Source organism: Tachysurus vachellii, chromosome 23, assembly GCF_030014155.1.
Source record: "Tachysurus vachellii isolate PV-2020 chromosome 23, HZAU_Pvac_v1, whole genome shotgun sequence".
Taxonomy (NCBI): Eukaryota; Metazoa; Chordata; class Actinopteri; order Siluriformes; family Bagridae; genus Tachysurus; species Tachysurus vachellii.
In genome coordinates this window covers 3,658,757-3,680,986 of record NC_083482.1, presented here as the reverse complement: position 1 = coordinate 3,680,986, position 22,230 = coordinate 3,658,757, and the positions used below count along the sequence as shown (strand labels likewise).

The following is a 22,230-nucleotide window of genomic DNA, read 5'->3' as shown; positions in this document are numbered from 1 at the left end:
TGTTCACAAATATCAGAGTTTATACTGAAAACATATACACACATTTATTTCATTTTCTTTTCCCCTTCACATACTACGATGATTTTCCGCTTTAATTGTCCTCTTTACTTGTCCTGTTCCGTGTGTGTGTGTGTGATACAGGTTGTGTGTGTACGTGCTTGTTAGGCGTCAGCTCCGATGAGAATGTCTGAAGTTGCACTGGACGACACGATGAAAGTCTTAGAGAGTGACGTCCCTCCCGAACCGCACAGCCCCGCCCACGCACACGAACACAACGCCACACACACGCAGCACCAAGAGCACACGCAAAACAAGTGTGTGCAAGAACAGAGCTGCGCGGACCTCAGTAACCAAACACAGGTGAGCACAGGACCGGGGGAGGGAGCAGACACCGACACACACACACACACACACACACACACACTCAGGGGAATAAAAGGATACTAAACAGCAATATCCAGGATTCTAATTAAATTAAATCCTTTTGCCTCTTGTTTACCTAAACAAATCTGTTGTCACCTACAGCACAGGAATTTAATGAGGGCCCGAAGTTTCAGCCAATGAGAACACACCAACCCACATGAATTAAAATAATTTAGCACATCTACATTACAGGGACTTCCTGCTATTAGGAGAAGAGAGACAGGCTTGTTTTATGTTTGACTCCTTATCCTGCGATATAAAGAACACTAGATGAGAGACACATTGTCCACTGAGTGGCTCATGGTGTAAATCCTCCGAGCGAGCACAGCGGACAGAGCCAACGGGAGCCAGATCCTGGCCAGCTGCTGCATGACTGGCTCCAAGCAGGCCAGAGGGGCCCGAATATCTGGAGCTGAAATCCCGCAGGCTTATCTGCAAACTTCCTGTGTGTCATTCCAAGTCATGGGACGGCCGTGCGTGCTTGTGCGCGAGTGTGTGTGGGTGCGCACAAGCGTGTGACTTTGCCACCATCTGTCACTGGCAGCATGACGGAGAAAGAGAGCCAAACTCCATCTCACTGTCTTTCTCTCGCTTTCTGTCTTTCCCAATTAGCTGCTTCACTGATGCACTCACATGGCACACCTTCTGTCACTGCAACAACCTACTTACTGTAGTGCTACAGTACACTCACACGCACACTCACATGCACACACACGTCCCATAAATCTATACTTCAGCTCTGCATTTCTGCTGCTGATGCTGTACGTAGCCGATATGTTTTGCATAACAGAAACCAAAAGCATTATGCAGAAAAAACGTCCAACGTTACGAAGGGTGTAGAATTTTTAATAATTGACGTTAATGGTCAGAAAACATTCAGGAAATTCTATTTATAGAGTTAAAGAGTGGTTTTTAAAGGAGCTATTCCAATACTTTTGCTACCGATTCAACCAATTCAGTCTGATGGTAGAAGGATTGCATTTGTGTAGGTTTGTCCTGCCGTCAGCCATAATAATGACCAAATTGTTGCCCCGAGCATCTTATTTTTATTTTTCCTTTTGTTTGTCACTCAAGGTTTTTTTTCTTCTATGTAGTAAATCCCTAAAGCTAAAGTAAAAGGCAGCTCCGATTTAATTGTTCCGAATTTCACAAACCGTGTGACTGTAATGGGGATAAAGCCATTAGGGAAAGGCCATGGCTTAATCTGCATTCACACTAGCAAGCGACAAAGCAGGCGCCGGTTCATTGTCTATGCGAGTTCACAGCATGAGGCTCGATTCCAGAGACACGGCAACAAACTGACATTTGAATTGATATTTTCCCCATTTTATGTAAATGAGTTCTGATGCAACTGCAGCAACAAATCCAAATAAAAACTCCTCTTCAAGAACGTCAGAAGAAACCCCTACTTAAAAATAATAAAGGCACCAGAAGAGCTGATCTGGAGTTTCATGGGTCGTCGATATTCTGTTCCCTTGGTGGGAAATTATTTGGTTACATTCTGGCAAGAAAAAAAAAATATCTAGAAAAAAAGATGGTTCTGTTCATCATCTAGCAAAAACAGTCGAATTGTTTTCCAAATTGCTTAAAGCAGGTATTGAATCATTGAGACATTTTGACGGTCATAAGATTTTATTTGTTTATTTATTTTTTTCATCCCCAAAAATCTCGCCTGTGTCTGTTCTTAACGATTTGTAAAATGGTGTCTGATTGTCTCTGCTTCCTGTCACGCAGCCGTCCACCACAGCAGGACAGCCGATGAGACGCTCCAAGGTATCGTACCGTCATCTACTGCACGCTTTAGCACAAATGACTAATAACTCCATCTGTGAGCTCAGGCTCGTGTCGTGCTGCTCGTCTCATAGAAACTCCAATCAGGCGCCAAAATGTTCCTTCCCCGGTACTGAAGGGCCGCGGCGCTAATTTTGCTCGGTTTCTCCCGCGGAGTTTTTATACGCTGCAAAACCTCAAATTTAAAATGCTTTGGCCTTTTAGTACTGACTAAATAAAAATTTAAAGAGCACGGGAGACAGCAGCAGCAGCACTTGGTGGTGTATAGTACTCCTGAGTATTAAAAAAGCAACCCATCAAGTTGGCAAATTACCTTCATAAGTGCATTTTAACGGCGCTTTAATGAAGGCGACGGCTAAAATGCTTTTGGGGTATTTTTCGGGAACAGGGCGTACTTTGCGGAGATCATGTCCACCAAGTGCAGTCAGTATTCATGGTGTTTGTGCATCATTACTGTGCATCTTGGACAAACGCATGTTTCTTTGTGATGTTGTCATGCTATTTGGATTTGTTCATGAAGAGCATCTTGAGGATTTTTCAAGTCGTTGAAGCTGTTTATTGTGTGGGGTTTATTGGGGGGGGGGGTGTATATATTTTTGTATACAAATGAGCTTTCAGTCAGTTGTCTAGTGGTTTTCTTTTGTGTTTGTCTTGCTCTTGTAGTGCTTGTTTTTACTTTGTACCTTCCGTTTGATATGTTTGGTCTTGACAGCGTCATTGTTTCGTTGTCGGCCGTGTTTGCAGTGCTTGTTGACCTTTCTAACAGATTTTCAGACGTTGATCGACAGCGGCGGTACAAACAGCACAACGCATCGTCGCTCTTAAAACGCAGCGCTCTGAAACAATTCGTCACCGCTCGAGCTCGTTGACCTCTGAAAATCATTTTCCATGTTTTTGTTTTCTGTGTGGGCGAGAAGTGCAGAGGTTGGCGTTTACATTTTAACTGTTTTCTAACAATAGCTGAACAGCTCTTTATTCTCAACCACGGTTTATCTCCTCCAGTCAAACGCAAAAGTTAAGTTAGTCCGGAGTTTGGCGGTGTGTGAAGAATCGTCGCCACCCACAATCTCAGAGCCGTCACACCAGGTAAAGAACGTGTGTGTGTGTGTGAGTGAGTGAATTATGTCTGTGCAATACGTTATAACATAGTTGTCAGACTATACAGAATAAAAGTATGTGGACAGCTGACCATCCTGTGCTTTTAAAGGTCTCATTCCACTTAATCCTTGCTTTGCTCATAATACTAACCTCCAGCTTTTGAAGTGGCTATTGGGATTTGTTTATTTAGCCACAAGAGCATAAGTGATGTCAGGCACCGATGTTGGACGAAGAAACTTGTGGTGAAATCAGCATTCCAGTTCCTCCTAAAAGTGTTCTATTGCGGTTGAGTGGTGGTTGTTGTTCCACACCAGTATTGGCACCGTGTTCGTATGGTGTACAAACGTCTTTGTCCTGCCGGAACAGGTTCACGGCCATTGACAGCATTTGGGAACCAAGAGGCCATATTGGTTCCCAGAAATCTTATTGCTCCAACCTACAAAGACCTTCTAAACAAAGCTGTGCTTGTGTACGGGTTAGATGGGCAGGTTTCTACATATACCCATATACCCTCGTCAAGCGTTACTTTTTACCGACATGCATACATTTGAGCCCAGCAAGGAAGAGTTGTGACCGCTGCCTGCCTGTGGTCCGTGATGAAATGATCAGAAATAATCTGATCGTGCTGTTGGTCAAGAGCCAAGTGAACTAGTGTATCTTATTAGGAAAACTGCAAATATTGAAGGTCTTGTGACTTTGGGTTCCTAGTAAGTTACTCTGTTGTTGGTCAACGAGATGTGGTCCAACGTTGTCCTGTTCACACCAGCAGGACCTTGGGGACCATGTACAGACTGTCTGTGGCTGCGATGTTTTCTGGTGAGAATTGTGGCAGCAACACAGTACGGACTTCTCTGTCAGTACGGACTTCTCTGTCAACAGTCACCCTCAGATTCCAATTTCTCTGAGGTTATCCCCAGATGTTCCCAAGCCAAGTGTGATCTGTAACCCCTCAGATGGGTTCTGCACTGGGATGTCTGTCCAGTGAGACATGCCTGATACTGATCTGAAGGCATCCTTGTTAGTTGCCCTTGCCTATCCAACTGTTTCTTCTCAGTTCTTTGGAGAAGCACTTATACTGTAGGTATGGAGATTAACCATACCCAGTAACCCTACATAGGATGCTCATTTTCTGCAGGCTGGTCACATGCTAAAGTATGTGTTGGTGGTCCACTCGATTGTGCCAGGAGAACTTGATATGCTTTCCTTGAAACCTCAGTTGCACCTTGAGGCTTAAGGTTCTTGCAGAGGATTATGAAGTTACGTGGGTGGCCCAGACACTCGCTTGCTTGTGGACACCACCCCTAGGGGCTGCTTTCTGGTATAACCTTTATCTAAGCAGGTATAATTGGTAGCTTTCACACCGGTCATTATGGTTCCTTTTTGTCTGACCTCTGTCCTAAGGTCTGTTCACTAACTGTGGCCCCATTAGGGTTATGGTGACAACCCTCTTATTGACTGTAATATGGAAACCTCATCAATTCAAATCCTCACATGGGTTGTAGCTTGTGGCTTTTAAACCAAACCCTGGTAGTGGGCAAAGAACTGATATCTTGCTAAAATAAACAAGTATCTGCATACATCAGTGTTGAACTTTACATACAGTTTCTTGTTGAGTGTGCAGAAAAAAAAAGCAGATAAACTTTAAATGTTTTGCTGCTTAATTAGTGGTGGGGAAAAAATTCTCAAGTGAACTAAAGAAGAATCGACACAGCCAGTTTCATAAATCATGCAGACCAGATTTTGGACCCGAGGTGTGAAAGAATGTGAAGATTTATTTCTACTATAGTTTGGTTTGGGTTGCATTCAGGAAGCGCAGGGATCCGGGTGAATCTTGGCCTAGGATTACGTCGGCATGTACGTCTCGCCTTGGTCTGGCTCGTTCTTCCCCAAACAGGTTTTCTCTTTGTGAACCATTTTTCACCCCCTCTTGCACATAACAGCCAACATCAGCACACACAGAAGCTCTCGACAGCTCGCCGGAGCTCAGAGTCTCACACTTCCACAGCATCAGCAATCCACTCAGTAATTGAGCTCAGTGTGTGGTAGGTGTGTTTTGATTGAAAAGTGTGTCTCTCATTATTATTATTTTTTTTTAATTTTTTTTTTTTACCTCCCTCCACACTAATGGTGATGTGTGTGTTTAATAGACGGTGCGCTGTTTGTGTGTATTTAATAGATGCGTACAGGGAGTCAGTTTGTCCCGAGCGCAGTATTGCTTGCATCCATCATCTCTACAAAATGTAATTTTCCTGCGTCAGCGGCTCACAGCTCTGCAGAATAACACCCCCCCCGCCCGCTCTCTCTGCGGATTGATATAATTGGCCACTTTCACTCAAAACCCATTCCCGCCCATTATTAAGTTATTGGAAAGCTCTGAGAAGCGCCTCAGTTAGACCGCACCTCCAGCGCTTATACGGCACATTAAAGCAAAAACATTGCAAAATTAGCACAGCTGCCACTGGAAAGCTCCGAATTAGACCGGAGACACGCTCGGTAAACAAGACCGAGAGAGCAGGAACGCTTTCTCAATATGCCTTTAATAAAAGGTCTTAAAAAAAGAGGGCTTTTTCACCCCGTTTGTGCATAACATATAAAAATATAAACTCAGCAACTAATACGCACCCACCTACAGCTAGGGTCATCATTCTGAGACCAAGAGCTCCATATATTTTGTTATAGATATTTCCCTTAATTGCTGCCTGACATTGTTTGCGAATATTAAACAAGCCCCTACAGGTAATGGACTTTTCTAATCAGCTGTAAAGTAAATGTTTAAACTGCACTGTTTATTGGGTAAAGCAAATATTATAGATGATGTATATTTTACTATCGAGAGATGAGCTGCAGTTTAATATTTGTAATCAGACTGTGAGGACGAACAGATGTTATTCAGCTTTACGTCCTTGAGCACGTGAAGGACAACCACATCCACCACCCCACCCCCGACCCCCAAATCCGTTCTGAGAATGGTCTATTCACACACTCATCTTTCCCCTTGATATTTATTTATTTTTTTTAGCTTCTTTCATTCGGCAGCTTCACGTGTTCTCCTTCCTCAGCGTTGCTCTCGAGCTCGAGAGACAGCAGTTGATCAATGGAGAGACAAGCTTGTTTTTGCCCCATCTCGTTGTTCGTGGAGGTTTTTTTCATTGTAAAGGGCAAGACAATTATTAATGGTCCAGGTTGTGTCCTTGAGAGAAATAAAGCAGGATAAAGACACAGCAGTGATGGATCTCCTTAAATAAATAAAGTATTCCTTTATCGCTGTATTGAATGTCTTTATTTTTAATAGGCTGATATGCAATTTACTGGGATTAAAGTATTGATAAAGTAAGTAAATATACAAATAAATAAATAAATTCTCTGCTAATTGTGTGTCATGGATCAGAAGATGCTCGTATGAGGTGTATTTTTATGTCTTACATTTATTGCTAAAATATTAAAAAATTGAATATTCAGCATTATTATGGAGGAGGTGATGGGACGAGCAAAACAGTTTGGTCTGAGTGTTCTTATAAAATATTATAATGTTTTTAGATGCTTTTAGTGCTCGCTCTCTCTCTCTCTCTCTCTCTCTTTCTCTCTCTCTCTGTCTTTCTCTCTCTCTCAAAAGTGTATTATTATTCTGCCTAAAAAAGGAATATCAGAGTGAAACCGCTCATTTTCTGTCAAGCGAAGGAACGTCCTGATTTATTTTATTTATTTTTTTATTTTACGCAATGAATCCTGTAGATTAGTTTTTGTGGTCTTTAAAAAACAGGAAGCACATTTTAATTATTTATTTATTTATTTATTTATTTATTTAAAATGTTTTTTATTCATTTAAGTGAAAGCGGCTAATTGTGCAGCTCATCGTGTGTTGTACAGGATAAGATCCATTTGCAGCTCAGCCAGGCTTCGGAGAAAGAGGAAGCTGCCAGCGGGGATGAAGAACACGTCGAGAAGAGCCCGGAAAAGACAGAGCGAGCCGACAAAGCGCCAAGAAGATCACTGTCGAGAGGTGTGTGTGTGTGTGTGTGTCATAGTGGGTTGGTTGATGATGTAAACATCCCACTTTAAATAAGGCTTGAATATTTATATAGATATTTAAAATGAGTTTAATAGACAGAAGATTGTCGGATATTGTGCATAATTTAAAGCAACAGAAGGGGTGTGTGTGTGTGTGTGTGTGTCAGTGTGACTGGTGCTGGCAGATGAGATGTTTTCTTACACGCCAGATGGAGGCAGCAGAATGTATGCAGCATGTAAAATCTCTCTCTCTCTCTCTCTCTCTCTCTCTCTTACTGTCTGTCCATCTTTCCCTCTCTCTCTGTCCCCCCCCCTCTCTCTCTCTCTCTCTCTCTTTCTGTCTGTCCATCTTTCCCTCTCTCTCTCTCACTCCCCCCCTCTCTCTGTCCTTCTCTCTGCCCCCCCTCTGCTGCCCCCATCTCTCCCTCTCTCTCTCTCTCTCTCTCTCTGTCCCTCCCTTGCTCTCTCTGTCTCTCTCCCCCCTCTCTCTGTCCTTCTCTCTGCCCCCCCTCTGCTCCCCCCATCTCTCTCTCTCTCTCTCTCTCTCAGACCCCAGTCAGGAGTACACTGACTCCACAGGCATCGATCTCCATGAATTTCTGGTCAACACACTGAAGAATAATCCTCGGTATGTTCAGCGCATATAAAGCTCTGTAACTCTCCTCCTGTCAGTTTTATTCATTAATTCCCTCCTGCATCATCCAGCCTGCTGGGCGCCGACGCCGGGAGCTAACAAATCGAGCGCTCTCCAAAATAACAAAAACGGGAAGTTTGTTTGCAAACTCGACTATTTTCGAGAAAAAACAGCAACTTTGATCTGAGCTTCAGAGGCAGATTGACGGCTCGAGGCTTAAAGCCGGGACAAAGGTGTTTTGTCGGCATCTGTTTTCCTCTGAAATATTCGTTTAGGGTTTGATTTAAATTTAAACGAACAGGGCAGCAGCGGATGCGCTAACTAGGAAGGAAACATCCTCGTAAGAAACGTCGCTGAAACGTTAGTGTGTGACGTTGAAAGGGAAAGCGTGATGACCTCATAAAACACAAGCCAATGGTGTTTAAAGCTGCTGATGTTAAATCAGCTTCACCAGTTTTACACCAGAATGTGCTGGACTCGTGTAGTGTTAGTTTATTTATAGAATCAGAATCACAACACGGGGTTTTCTAACGACGTCGTCACGTCCCACACGGATACACAGCGTCCTGAAAGTCTGCGTGACACACCAGAGACATCCCCGGGCTAATCGACTGCATCGTTCTCTCCCAACGTTCAGGCTTTTGTAAATCATCCAACAGATTAAATGCAGCTGGAAGTTTTTCTGTTGTGTGGTTTTGTTTTTTGGTTTTTTTTTTGGCTCAGAGGAAAATGAATACAGGTTTGTCGTTGCAGGGACCGAATGATGCTGCTGAAGCTGGAGCAGGACATTCTGGACTTCATCAGTAACAACGAGTAAGTTATTAAAGACAGCGATTTTCTTCAAATCTGCAGTTTTGCCAGTCGATATGCTCTTATCCTCCTCATCATCCTCATCATCATCCTCATCAGGGTTGTCAGTTAAGGGCTTAGGAACAAAATGCAGAAATGAACCTAAATAATGAAAGCGGATATAATTCAGCATGTTTACGTCTCGTCTTCTCGTCAGGTCCCACAAGAGGAAGTTCCCCCCAATGACATCATACCACCGGATGCTTCTGCACAGAGTGGCGGCGTATTTCGGCCTGGAACACAACGTGGACCAGAGCGGCAAATCGGTCATCATCAACAAAACCAGCAATACCAGGATGTGAGTGTCATTAACACACAAACTCTCATACAGTTCCTGCTGGGAACGAACGTCTCTACCAACATTATGCTTCACTTAATACACTTTTCTTTCTTGTACCATTCCGCTGTTACTACAGAGACAGTTAGCCATGGCAGTTATTGTTTTGCGTGTTTCATTATTATTCTTTTTTTTTTTTTTTAAATCATTCCTGTTTGTAACTTTATTCTATTACTTTTATTGCCGTCATTAACTTTGGAACGAAAATGAAAAGCACTTTAAAAACGAGGCTTATTATTGTTTTAATGAGCGAGAGGCTGATACTCCAAAAGGCGCTGATATTTCTGCTTTTAAACACTAGATAGCAAAACTCAAGTTAAGTGTTTTTGGAGTTTGCTGGCGTTCAGTCAAAACAGCAGACGGACCGGGAAATGATCTAGTTCCTGTTGTTATTAGTATCTCACGAAACGTTAAGCCGCCTTCACACTGCACACGACAAACCGACACGACTGTCGGATTTCGCCCCCTAGTGACAGTCGCACGGAATGTGCAATATGATCGTGTAGACATCGACATGGGAGAGAAGCTAATTCTCGCGGTCTCAGAAAACCCATTACTATATGATCGTGACACCCGAAAATAACCACGAAAATCTTCTCCATTAAGGCGTGACTCTTGCACTAAACGGTGATGGTCACTGAGACTTTTTCTCCGAGTCAGGTGGTGTTTTATCAACACTGATTTGCAATGTTTTCTTTTGCGTCTCCAAGTAAAGGAGAGCAAAAGCAAGAGCCTGTATTCTCCCTCCATTTATCATGGTGAATGAAGGAATTAATTATTGAAGGAGGAAATACAATCAATCAATGCAACAATAAATCCAGAAAAAATAATTTTTGAGGAAACATGGACACAACATTAAAAATAATACAATATCAAAAACAATCTTTTTGTTTTAAATACATTGTTATTGATAAAAAACTAATAAATTATTAATATTTATAAAGTTTAAAAATTACTAAAGTTAATATAAATACTTTTCAATTCAATTCTTAGCACCTCGCGCACACGTACCTGAATGGACAACATTGGAACACATCACATCCGGTCGGCATATCAGATGCGGTGTAGTCGCACAAGTGCAAATTTTTTGACGGATCCGAAAATTACGGATCCGCAGATGTTCGGCACCTCACACAGCGACTTTGTGACTCTTCATAGGAAATGAATGACTTCCGGTTTATCGGCTGTCGTGTGCAGTGGAAAGGCGGCTTTAGTATCTGTACAAATCATCTCTCAGAAGATTTCACTAAAGATCAACTGATTATTTTTTTTGGTCCTGTTTTGTGTCATTCAGTCTGCATTAAAGAGGATCCTGATACAGAAACGTACAGGATCGCGCCCCCGAGCCTAAACAGCTACAGACGTAATGTTTTTAGTACGGCGTCTTAATCACCAGTTCTAAAGTTTCCACGTTTATTATATGAAAACAATTACAAAACATTTTAAACATTTGCAATAACAAAAATGTGTGCAATATGTCTTCAGTGTAACCACTACTCTTTTTATACATTTTTGTTTTTGTATATACTGTATATTATATTGTCTTTTTATTCTTTTTATATATGTTTGCTGCTGTAACACAGAAATCTCCCCATTGTGGGACGAATAAAGGAATATCTTATCTTATATCTTATCTTAAAACACATGCGTGCTGATTTTTATCCAGAGCGGTTCAGTGCTTTAATTGACCATGTCTATTGAGTCCGAACCTGTCTCTGTTACAGACCTGATCAGAAGTTCTCCGAGCACATAAAAGACGATAAAACCGACGATTTCCAAAAGCGCTACATCCTGAAGCGGGACAGCTTGAGTCTAGACCAGGAGGACGGAAGGGTAAGTGAGTGCACCAGAAAATAAAACGTATCCTACTCATAATATATCTTCTTTATTCACTGAACTAACACTGTAGCTTCTAATATTTTATGACACTGTTGACCTTGGAAAAAACGTTCTTGGTCGTTTGTCTGAACAAAAAAAAGTCCTGGAAAATCTGTTGACCCCTTAGGGGGGAACGTGCGAACACCCTGACCTCCATCGTCACTGATTTTAAACCCCACAGATCAACAGTTTCCCAGACACTTTGTGCACTTGGATACGAGACACGGTCATACTGTTAGGCTTGCGAGCGACGGCGCCAAACGCTGCCTCGCATATTTAAACACGCCTGTGTTTGTTTGTGTAGCTAAGGATGCGCCTGAAGGACGACCGGAGGAGCAAATCCATCGAGGAGAGAGAGGAAGAGTACCAAAGAGCAAGAGAGCGAATCTTCGCTCAGGATGTGAGCTTCATTGGCAATAATAATAATAATAATATTATCTTTTGTGGTCATTTATTTAGAAAACATTTAGTAGAGATGGAATAAATAACGATGATTAATAAAAATGTTTTTTAAATTTCATTTATTTATTTACTTATTTTTTTTCTTCTTCCCCACAGGGTCAGGATCATTTCCAGCTTGATAAAAGGTATCTATCTGTTCATTCTTTCTATCTATCTATCGATCGTTCATTCTATATATCTATCTATTCTATCATTCTATTCTAATCTATCTATCCACTCTTTGTAAATGAAGATAAATGAATGTTTTTTTTTGCCTTCTTGTGCTGTAGGATTCAGGAGGATGTGGGTTACATTAGCAGCCACCAGAAACGGCAAATCTTCAGGTGGTGCACAATATATTATTATTCACATGAACATGTGGTTCAATTTTAAGATGTGATAGAAAGTGTGTGTGTGTGTGTTGCAGGTTGAGGGACAGCAGCTCGGAGAACGAGCCGAGAAGCCTGGAGCCTCGGCCGTGGAGCAGCACAGACTCGGACAGCTCGCACAGAAACGGCAGACCGGCCATCACTAAAGCCAGCAGCTTCAGCAGCATCAGTGTGTTGATACGCAGAGACAGCACTGCTAGCAGCAGGAGCACTGGGAGACTGTCTAAAACGGGTACACACACACACACACACACACACACACACACACACTTCGGCTACACTTAGGAGATTAAAGTCAAGTTATTCAAAGATGTACACTTCTACACAAACAGGCTGCTAGAAACACACACAACACATGCCCTCAGTACAAATACCATTAGACTGTTATCTCTCTCTCTCTCTCTCTCTCTCTCTCTCTCTCTCTCTCTCTCTCTCTCTCTCTCTCTCTCTCTCTCTCTCTCTCTCTCTCTCTCTCACACTCACACTCACACACACACACACACACACACACACACACACACACAGTTTGCAGCTGAAAGAGCAGCAGCAGGGGGTATAATGGCACACACCCAGGCTATCTAAAATAGGTGACACACACACACAAAGCCTCAGGTGAGAAATGAACACAAAAACAACACACTACAATTTTCTATACATTCTCAATGTCGTTATCTAACACTTTGTCTCACCAGCCATTTTCTACCTCTGTGCATGCGCTTATCCCCCTGCTGGCATCACCGCTACACACACACACACACACACACACACGCACACAAATTCACTGCATTCCGCATACATGTTTTTTTTCTCTACTCATCTTCTCTCCGCTCTCCTTTTCACCCTGAAACAAAAGCAGCAGCACCAACATTGGCGAGTCGCCCCCCAGCCTGCGCTCATAGCTTATTAATGTGCTGATATTTAACGGCTCATATATAATTCCCTTTTTAATATTTAACAGCCTCTCTTCCGTCGAGCGACCACTGTCTGTGTGTCTGTGTCCCGCCAACATGAAAAAGCCCCCCGAGAAGCTTTTGTGTGCGACTGCAGTAATTCAGTGTAGGTTCAGTTCAGTTCACAATGTTTTGGAGATTTCTTCTATTTAGTTACTCTGTTATGAATTCTGCCCTCAGTCTAACTGTGTGGCAGGTGGGAAAAGAAACGATCCCTAGAGAAAAGCAACGGTACGGTAGTAAATATATACGTGAATTAAAAGTAATTAGGGGGTTCGGATGCGGTGAAGGACGTCCATTTAATCCGTTGAACGTTTCTTTGCACTTTCTGTTGAACAAGAGTAGAAGAATAGACTCCGACAAGATAACATACCCATACCACCCTGTGTTTTGTTGTTATGGCAACACTGCCGCATGCCCATTCATTTGATTTGCATCGCATGCGTGGAGCCAAGTTCATCGTTTTCAAGTCCCGTTCATTCTCACCCTCATCCGCCTTTGAGTGCTTCATGTGGTTCTTGTATCGCTGTCCGTCACAAGCTTTCATTCCCCCTCACACACAACTAGTATTTTTCATTACTTCTTGCCGCAGGTTCTGACTCCTGTAGTAGTGTAGGTTCGTCTACCGGCTCGCTGTCTCGCCCTGCCTTGTCGTTACCCATCCAAGCTGTGCCGGCTCCGACCAGGTGCGTGGCTGAGGGCACCAGAGACCTGGTCCCTCCGAGCACCGCCACCAACACTACAGCCCATGCTGATTCTAACACTAGTGCTAACGCTAACACAAGCTACTACCTCCTTCCTCTGGAGGCCTCGGGCATCCCAGCGGGCAGCGTGCTGCTACACACTCAAACAGGTGCGTACCACCTGCCCCAGTGCCAGCAGGCGGGGTGAGGGGTGTTGGGGAAATGCTTCATCTATTAAAAGCCACTTCCAAGTTAATATACATCTTATTAGCTTTCTTTGGCAGGACTGAGCTACAGGAGGCGCTGTAATTCCGTCAGTATTTACATTTCTGTAGCTCACGCAAAGAGTCGAAGTGTCTCGATGTCAGAAATAACATCACTATCGTATGAATAATCCGGGAGTTGTGTGAACAACATGTACAGAGAGGATTATTTACATCTTTATAGTTTCAGATCCGTCAGAAATGTTTGTCTTTTATTATTCTGCTTTAATAACCAAATCGGATTCAGACTCGTGGCCCTGCCTTTTGTCTTAACACCGTCCACTAACGTTAGTCTTCTAACAGCTCTGTCAGTGCTCTTCTTCCTGTTTCTGTAGTAAAGCCCTGTTTACATTTTTCCTACTTGATTGTGTGATTTGATGTAAAAACACAGATAAGAACCCGTTCTTTACAACACTGCAGGTCAGCCGTTCACCAACCCTGACGGCAGCGCTGTGGTCTACAACCCTGGCTTGACATCACAGCAGGGGAGGGGCCAGCAGCCCATGGCTCCGCCTCCACAGCACCAGCCAACCAATCATGTTGTGACTCAGGTTAGTCCAGGTTCTTTCTTTTTTTTGTTGTCACTGACACGGTCGATGTATATCAGCGTACACACTTTCCTTCCAGTATCATTTTAGAAAAGTTTGTTTTACACAAAATGTAGAAATCTACACACAGTTCTGTTGCCCGTCATATCTCTGCTCGCTCGTTTGCATCTTTTCCCGTGACGCCGTTGTCTCTCCGCTCGGTTCAGTGTGTATTTGAGACGTTATTTCTTCTATGTCTTCTGCTCCATCGCTGTCTTTTTCCTCTCTCTCTCTCTTTTTCTCCTCTGCAGCATTGTGGTCAGTGTGTGCAGTACTCAGCGATCTCTTATCCTCCTCCGCTCCTGCCTGTTCCTCTAAACCAACACTACACTGTGGTACTGCGCGCTCTCTCTCTCTCTCCCTCTCCCTCTCTCCCCCTCTCTCTATCCCCCTCTCTCCCCCTCTCTCTATCCCTCCTCTCTCTCTCCCTCTCTGTCTCTCTCCCCCTCTCTCTATCCCCCTCCCTCCTCTCCCCCCCCCTCTGTTTCTCTCTCTCTCTGCCTCTCTCTCTCTGCCTCTCTCTCTCCCCCTCTGTCTCTCTCTCCCCCCCCTCTCTTTCTTCATACATCCTTCATTTTCCTCTGCTCATCTTGTTATTCAGTCGTTAGTCTGATCGTTCTGACTAGATTTATTTGTTAGTGGATTCATTTATTTTGTTTATTTTACTACATGATAAAACCGTCTGCACTCCGTTTGTTCCTTTACCATAAATCTCACCTCTCTCCTTCTTAGCAGCCTGTATAACTTAGTCAGCTTGTCAGCTCGCTCGTCAGCATTAATGCTGGAAATTTTGTATTTATTTTAAAGCCGGAAAGCAGGCAAGTGCCAAAATGTATAACGGCACAATAGAAATAATTGAAGTCCTCCTGCTGAACCATGCCGCATATTAAGAGTGTCTGTGCACTCCTTTCTACTCTAGCGGCATCATCATGATGATGATGATGATGATGATGATGATGCATCACGTTTAAACAGCAGAGAAAATGACTGAGTGCGGTGGCAAGCAGCAGCTGCTAATTTAATCCTGTTTGAAAGTATGTAGCTTTAAGCAGCTACATGATGGAGGGACCTTTTGACTGACTATTTGGACTCTGGGATTTCCTTTAAATGTTGAAGTATCTGGGTAGAAATGTGTGAACTTTATTACTATAGGTGAGTAAAGCAGTGTTTAGTTTAAGTAAGTGTGTGTGTGTGTGTGCAGCAGGACAGTCTGGGGAACCAGTTCAGCCAGTTGAACCTGGCACCCAGCGAAGTGCCAGACCACCAGACGGGCGTCTTTTCCCACTCCATGGTGCTCCAGAATCAGGCCCCCACCGGCTACGTGCTCCAGCCTGGTCAGCATGTCTCTGTGCCCACGTACCCACCACCTACACAAAGCATCCAGCAACAGGGATACATCCAGCAGCCTGTGCAGCAGGTACACACACACACACACACACGCACAGGACTGTGCACTTAGCGCTTCTCGTTGTGCTGATCCTAAGCTCCGCCAACATTTTTTCACTGTTGCCTCTTACAAAGTCATCGAAGCTTTTGTATACTCTTGAGAAGCATGTCAGTGATGATGGCTAAATCACGTTATACCTGAAATGTTTGTCAACCACAACAGTAATGTAACTCTAAACAGAAAAAAACCCAAAGAAACCTTGTAATTAAGACTGTTAGAGTTGACTGATTGCTTTGGTGCGAGAGGATTAAAGCATCATAAGAGTGTGTGTGTGTGTGTGTGTGTGTGTGTGTGTGTGCGCGCACAGATGTCAGCGTGTTACTGCGCTCCTGGTCAGTATCCCCACTCGACCCAGCACTACAGACCAGTTACCCCAGTACACTACAGCGGCCCCCAGAGTCAACCACTACCACCACAACAACCAGGTACACACACACAAAAACACACAAAAAAAGTGTGTCTTACACACTTACCCTTTTGAGTGCACTACACTGGTGTTAATACTGGTGCACGTTATGTATTGGGAGTGTAGAAATTAATGGCGTGTGTGTGGAGGGGTTGGCAGGGCAGGTTACATCAACCGTGGGGGGGGGGGAGATTGGATGGTGGGGCAGGTTATATCGACAGTGATTTGGGGTGGGGGTGTGGAGGGGATGGTGGGGCAGGTTACATCGACAGTGATTTGAGGGGATAGAGGGGCAGTTTACATCGAAAGTGATGGGGTAGTGTGTGTGGAGGGGATGGTGGGGCAGGTTACATTGACAGTGATTTGGGGGGTGAGGATGGAGGGGTGGGGCAGGTGGTTTTGGGCATCGACAGTGATTTGGGGGGGTATGTGTGGGGTGGTGGGGCAAGTCACATGGGCAGTGATTTGGGTGGAGGGACAGGTGGAGCAGGTCACATGGACAGTGATTTGGGGGTGAGTGTGTGGGGCGGAGGGGCAGGTGGAGCAGGTCACATGGACAGTGATTTGGGGGTGAGTGTGTGGGGCGGAGGGGCAGGTGGAGCAGGTCACATGGACAGTGATTTGGGGGTGAGTGTGTGGGGCGGTGGGGCAGGTGGGGCAGGTCACATGGACAGTGATTTTGGGGGTGAGTGTGTGGGGCGGAGGGGCAGGTGGAGCAGGTCACATGGACAGTGATTTGGGGGTGAGTGTGTGGGGCGGTGGGGCAGGTGGGGCAGGTCACATGGACAGTGATTTTGGGGGTGAGTGTGAGTTCTGGGTGGTTGGAGACGGGGCCGTGCCACTGTCTGAGAGAGCGTATGATTCTCACAGTGAACCGGTCTCTTTTCCCATCACTCACTCACAGCTTCTGACCTTTCACCTCTCTGCCTGTTGTAGGGCAGGAAGAAGACACTCACTCACTCCTGTTGTGTTCTGCTTTGGCAGCGTCTGTGTTTGAAAATGTCATTTTTTGTGTTGTTCTGAAAGACGTTTAATAATTCCTGTAAATAATCAGCAGCTCTGCAGCAGGACGTAGTGAGTAGGACACGTTACACAGCCTCATGGGGATTATTACTGATTATTATCAGCAACCATCAGAACATCTCGTCTCGGGTCATGTAGAGCGTCTGCCGTACAAATCCAAGCCGACTCGCTGTCGCTATAGAAACAATAACACGTCGATAGGAGGTTAATCAGCACTTCCTGATTCAGGAATTCAGCGTGATGATGTATAAATATTTGTTAACCATGTGTATGTAACCGTGCTGATGAATAGTGAAGCCTTCAGCCCTTGTTGTGGAAGCTGTGGAGAGAATCCATTTCAGAGCTTGTGTGTGTGTGTGTGTGTGTGTGTGTGGACTCGTACATGTGTGGCGTCCAATAAAGAGGCTTTTATTCTCTTCATGTCTGCTCTGAGTGAAAATAGTCGTCCTGACTGACTTTCTCTGCCTCTCTCTCTCTCTCTCTCTCGCTCTCTCTCTCCCTCCCACTCTCGAATTGATTGCTGCTGCCTGCCACAAAGGAGGTGGCCAGACATTAAAAAAAAAAACAAACGCTGTTCAGACTCGGAGAAAAGAGACGTCCGTCTGCTGTCGTTCGTCTTAAACGTCCTACTCCGCCTAACTCACACCCACACACACACACACACACACACACACACACACACATGAGCATCTTAGTCAGAAAGATGAAAACTCAATTAAAGAGCAAGGAAGCCACGAAAAACAAGGGACACGGGAACAGAGGCAGAGCTGCTGGGGGAAACGTGTAGGACGACACACAATAGAGTCTGGGCTCACCAACGAATTTATCAGACGGAGAACAAAAAAAAAAAAAAATCAAAAAGCAGAGATGAAGAGAGGAGACGATGCAGAAAGAGCGCAGCTAAGTGCGAGCCTCAGCTTCCAGGCTGACCTTCTCTGGCTTTTTGTGTTCCGCACACACACATCGATCGTTCATCTTTCTTTAATGCACCTCCCACGCACCCCAGCGTTCAGTCTCCTTCCTGTTCTGATAAAAGGACCCAAATGCAAAAAAGCAGCCATTTCCACTCCAGTCTTATCAGCAGCAGTTCTGCTATTCTGTGGAATATTTCAACTGAACATTTCTACAAAACAAATCCTGCGTTTTCTTGCAGTAATGTCCGTTTAAAAAAGGTCAGGCCAAAAATAATGAGTTCTCCGTACTGGGATTTATTTATTTTCACACAAATTTTCCCATTTCTTCACTTCATTAACCGCTGTTTACCGTGTCATTGTGCAAAGCCCTTTAAGCACTTAATGGGAATTTTATCACGGCCCGCAGCATAAAATTGTGCATAAACGAATAGAGAAGTCGCGCATACTGTGATGTCCATAAAATGTGTTCGCGCTCTCGCTCACTCACTCACTCTCTCGCTCTCTCACACCGCCGATATATGAGGAGGAAGAACATGTCATGATACTCCGTAGTCCCACTGAATGTAAATGGGGGGAAAAAAAGTGTATTCATGTTGTGATTTTATGTTAAAATCATCCTTCTAAAGGAAAATAGGCGAAATGACCGAATTAGTGGCAATAATTGGGTTGGATGTTAAACGTTGGTTCGATTTAACGAGTTCCAGAATCACCGAATTAAAATCGGTGAAGGAAAAGATCGTGTATTGAAAGCGTGTGATCCTTTACCTGAGCACGTCACGCTCACATCTCCAGAACAAAAAAGCCTGGCTTGATTTGTTTAATTTGACCTTCCGGGTTGTTTAATATATTGGAGTTTAACCGAGCCGTGTGCAGAAGCGAGGCGTAACGCAGCGACATGGCACATAAACGTAATTGCCCAAGCAAAGCCATGTCGATGATGACTAGCCGCTTTTTATTACAAAGAGGGTAATGCAGGTGTAGGGTGTGTTAGACTTTGAGGAAATTGCGGTCATGACACTTTTCTAAATGTCAATAGAAGTGTGTGTGTGTGTGTGGTCTCGCTGCACTCTCGTCTCTTGAGTAAAGTTGTTTGTCCACCACATCCCTCAGGTTATCAGACAGTCATGCCCAGTCAAGCTCCCAACTACCAAGGCATGATGGGAGCTCAGCAGCCTCAGAGCCAATCACTGGTCAGTAACCAGGCTGGGATAACCAATCAGATTCAGGGCATGGTGGTGCAGTACCCGCCCATGCCGCACTATCAGGTCAGTGCTGTTTGACTGGTTTGTGATTATAAATTTTTATTTAAGTAATGACGCCGGTAGTAACGTGTGTGTGTGTGTGTGTGTGTGTAGGGCTCGCAGAATGTTCTTCAGCCAGCCTATCAGCAGCAACTGGTTGTGCAGGGACCGACCAATCAGACACAGATGCCCTCAGCCAGCATGCAGGTGTACTACAGTGTGCTGCCTCCAGGCCAACACTCCACTGTTAGGTATCTCTCTCTCACACACACACACACACACACACACACACACACATCTGTTAACCTGACTTAAGCTTATATATACATGACTTCATTTAAACGCATGTTCTCTCTCTCTCTCTCTCTCTCTCACACATGCACACACTCACTCTCACTTTCAGTCTCTCTCACTCACACACACACACACTTGTGTTAACCTGCCTTAAGCTTTTATGTACACTATTTCTTTGTCTCCCACTTTATAGCATCTAAATATCTTATTGATGGTTTTTGTGTATTTAGTAATAATTGTCGTCGTTTGTTTTCTGACAAGCAGATGTCTAAAAAAGTGGCCAGAGATAATACACACACACACACACACACACACACACACACACTAGTGTTTTATAGAAGACATATATATTATTTTAATGAACCCGTTTCTCAGCCTCTGCTCTGTCTAAAGTGAACAGGATACTAATCACACTAATCAATCTTTCTTGCCTTGGCTGTTTCCTTTCCCTGTGTGCGCACGTCAGCTCCTCCGTGGGCTTCCTGCCACCTCCGGGTTCCGAGCAGATGCAGTTCCCCAGGGCCGCCTCTCCCTGTGGCTCTCAGCCGATCCCAGCGCAGCAGTGCACAGGTATTACGGAGCTTTCAGCCAATCGGGTGGCAGCGAGCCACAAAACACACCGTAGGAAACCAGGAAAAGTTACATTTTAGTAGAAACATGAGATTATGCGTGAAATGTTGCGAGATGGAAGACTAATGGAAATGCGCCTAGGAATCAGTGTCACAGCCACACGCTCGTCATTCTCTAAAATAACAAAGCCGATCTGTTTGTTTGAAGGCGCTAGAATTTCATGTAATGATTCGATTATTGCGTTAAATTCATAAACATTTTTTTAAACGTTGCTCGCGTTATGTGAATAATGTTACCGGAAACTTGGCTTCTGAATAAACAAGCTGTAGATGACGGAACAATATTGTAGATCTCATCAGTAAAGCAGTGTTACTCAGTGGCTTTGAACAGCCATTTACAGGTTCTGGGTTTCAGCAAATGTTAAGAAATAATCATCAAGGTTTCATGAGAAACCTCCAGCCTTCTTGTTCTCCCTGTGGATGTGTAGAAATGTACCGTTTCTCCCTGGTGGCAATTATTTTTGGTAAAAAAAAAAAAAATTAATCACATTGATTCACTTCATTAAACGGTGTCTACGTAGGCGGCGCTTTGTCCGCGAGCGTTTTATAGGAGTTTTATGACCTCTTACTGCCTTAAATCAAGAGTGAACCTTAATGAACAGAGAACTCGAGCGTGCTTTGGACAGAACACACTTCTTGGATGAGTTGTGGTGAAGAAAATGGTTTTTAATGAGATGAGCGCAGTGGTGAACTGCCTTGACTGTTCATTGGGTAATAAACAGTTTTAATTGGGGTGTGTGTGTGTGTGGCTTTTCCTCACAATGTGAACACACAAGAATTGTTTTTGCCTTTGCAAGCCTTCTAGACATGCACATCATCTACAGCAAGCGTTTTCATGGAATTATTTACCATGATCCTGCTCTGCTTTGGCAGGTGTACCTCCAGCACCCCCTGGTGGTAGCGGTGTGCTGATGATGCAGCTGAGTATGCCTCCTCCTCCTCCGCCTCCTGCCACCACCCAGTGGAAACAAAACAAATACTACAGCCTGGACCAGCAGCATCAGCACCATGGCTCCAAGCCGTCAGAGCTGGGCCTGGTCGACGCATCGCAGGTCCGTTCACACCAGGTGAATGAAGTGAATCCGCATCCTTAGCGGTTAATCTGAACTATTCACTACGTCATGTGCTGTAGGTCTAAACATCCAACTTTAGCTGGGATTATTAGTGTGCGGTTGAAATTATCTCGCAAAATATCTCTCTCTTTCTCCAGAACAGTCCTCAGCTGACCAGCCCCGCCCCTTCTCCCGCCCACTCTCCCGGTCCGCCCCATCTGGCCAATCTAAAGGGGATCCATCCTGGTCTCGCCCCTCTTCCAATAATGCATCAATTCTCTCGGCCCTTCCTTCAAGGTGAGTGTCACAGGGGGTGTGTGTGTGTGTGTGTGTGTGCGAGAGGGGCACGCCATTATTACTGCTACAACACTTTTGTTTTAGCGAATGTCCGCTTCATTCGGTGCCGTGTGTGTCGACAGGTGACGGCAGGTATCCTTTACTCGGACAGCCTCTACAGTACAGCCATCCCATTCGACCTCCTCTAATGCACGGCTCTCATCTGGTCAACCACCACTACCATCATCACCATCAGGTTACACACACACACACAGCGCTGCACATTGTCACAGACAGACAGTTTGCTGATGCCTCCTGTTGTTCCAGGGTCCTATGGGAATCCGTCATGGGGGGCGTGGCCGAAGACCGACAAAGAAATCACTGTCCACTGATAGTAACACAGGGGAGATAGGTAAAGGCCAGATTTAACACACACACACATAAACAGCACCTCAAACTTTCCCCCTATCTTTTAATGAAAAAGCACCTGAGCAGATCTTCTAAAACATCCTCAGGACAGCAGTTATGGTGGTGTTATGAGTGTGTGTCCTTCACACACTGCTCAGTGCTCTCACAGTGACGCGTCATGTTAAGCCTTACCCGTGGCCTTTTGGTTG

At 44.5% G+C, this 22,230-nt stretch overlaps 1 protein-coding gene across 11 annotated transcripts in view; it reads left to right on the top strand.

The window, feature by feature from the left end:
* Positions 1-22,230, top strand: part of LOC132838578 (R3H domain-containing protein 1) — a 35,092-nt gene that overhangs the window by 11,584 nt on the left and 1,278 nt on the right. For 2 of the 11 annotated variants that reach the window (XM_060858975.1, XM_060858974.1), the window contains exons 3-26: positions 142-360; positions 2,158-2,196; positions 3,217-3,300; positions 7,180-7,312; positions 7,870-7,948; positions 8,708-8,767; positions 8,961-9,101; positions 10,865-10,973; positions 11,323-11,418; positions 11,577-11,605; positions 11,750-11,803; positions 11,887-12,080; positions 13,391-13,651; positions 14,165-14,295; positions 14,583-14,666; positions 15,533-15,748; positions 16,086-16,203; positions 19,232-19,386; positions 19,477-19,613; positions 20,123-20,226; positions 21,159-21,352; positions 21,496-21,634; positions 21,757-21,869; positions 21,941-22,025. In XM_060858975.1, the coding sequence (XP_060714958.1) occupies positions 178-360; positions 2,158-2,196; positions 3,217-3,300; positions 7,180-7,312; positions 7,870-7,948; positions 8,708-8,767; positions 8,961-9,101; positions 10,865-10,973; positions 11,323-11,418; positions 11,577-11,605; positions 11,750-11,803; positions 11,887-12,080; positions 13,391-13,651; positions 14,165-14,295; positions 14,583-14,666; positions 15,533-15,748; positions 16,086-16,203; positions 19,232-19,386; positions 19,477-19,613; positions 20,123-20,226; positions 21,159-21,352; positions 21,496-21,634; positions 21,757-21,869; positions 21,941-22,025 (2,938 nt within the window). In that variant the 5' untranslated portion in view covers positions 142-177. The remainder of the gene's footprint in view (positions 1-141; positions 361-2,157; positions 2,197-3,216; positions 3,301-7,179; positions 7,313-7,869; positions 7,949-8,707; positions 8,768-8,960; positions 9,102-10,864; positions 10,974-11,322; positions 11,419-11,576; positions 11,606-11,749; positions 11,804-11,886; positions 12,081-13,390; positions 13,652-14,164; positions 14,296-14,582; positions 14,667-15,532; positions 15,749-16,085; positions 16,204-19,231; positions 19,387-19,476; positions 19,614-20,122; positions 20,227-21,158; positions 21,353-21,495; positions 21,635-21,756; positions 21,870-21,940; positions 22,026-22,230) is intronic. The other 9 variants (XM_060858978.1, XM_060858976.1, XM_060858977.1 and 6 more) reach the window with 9 other exon arrangements.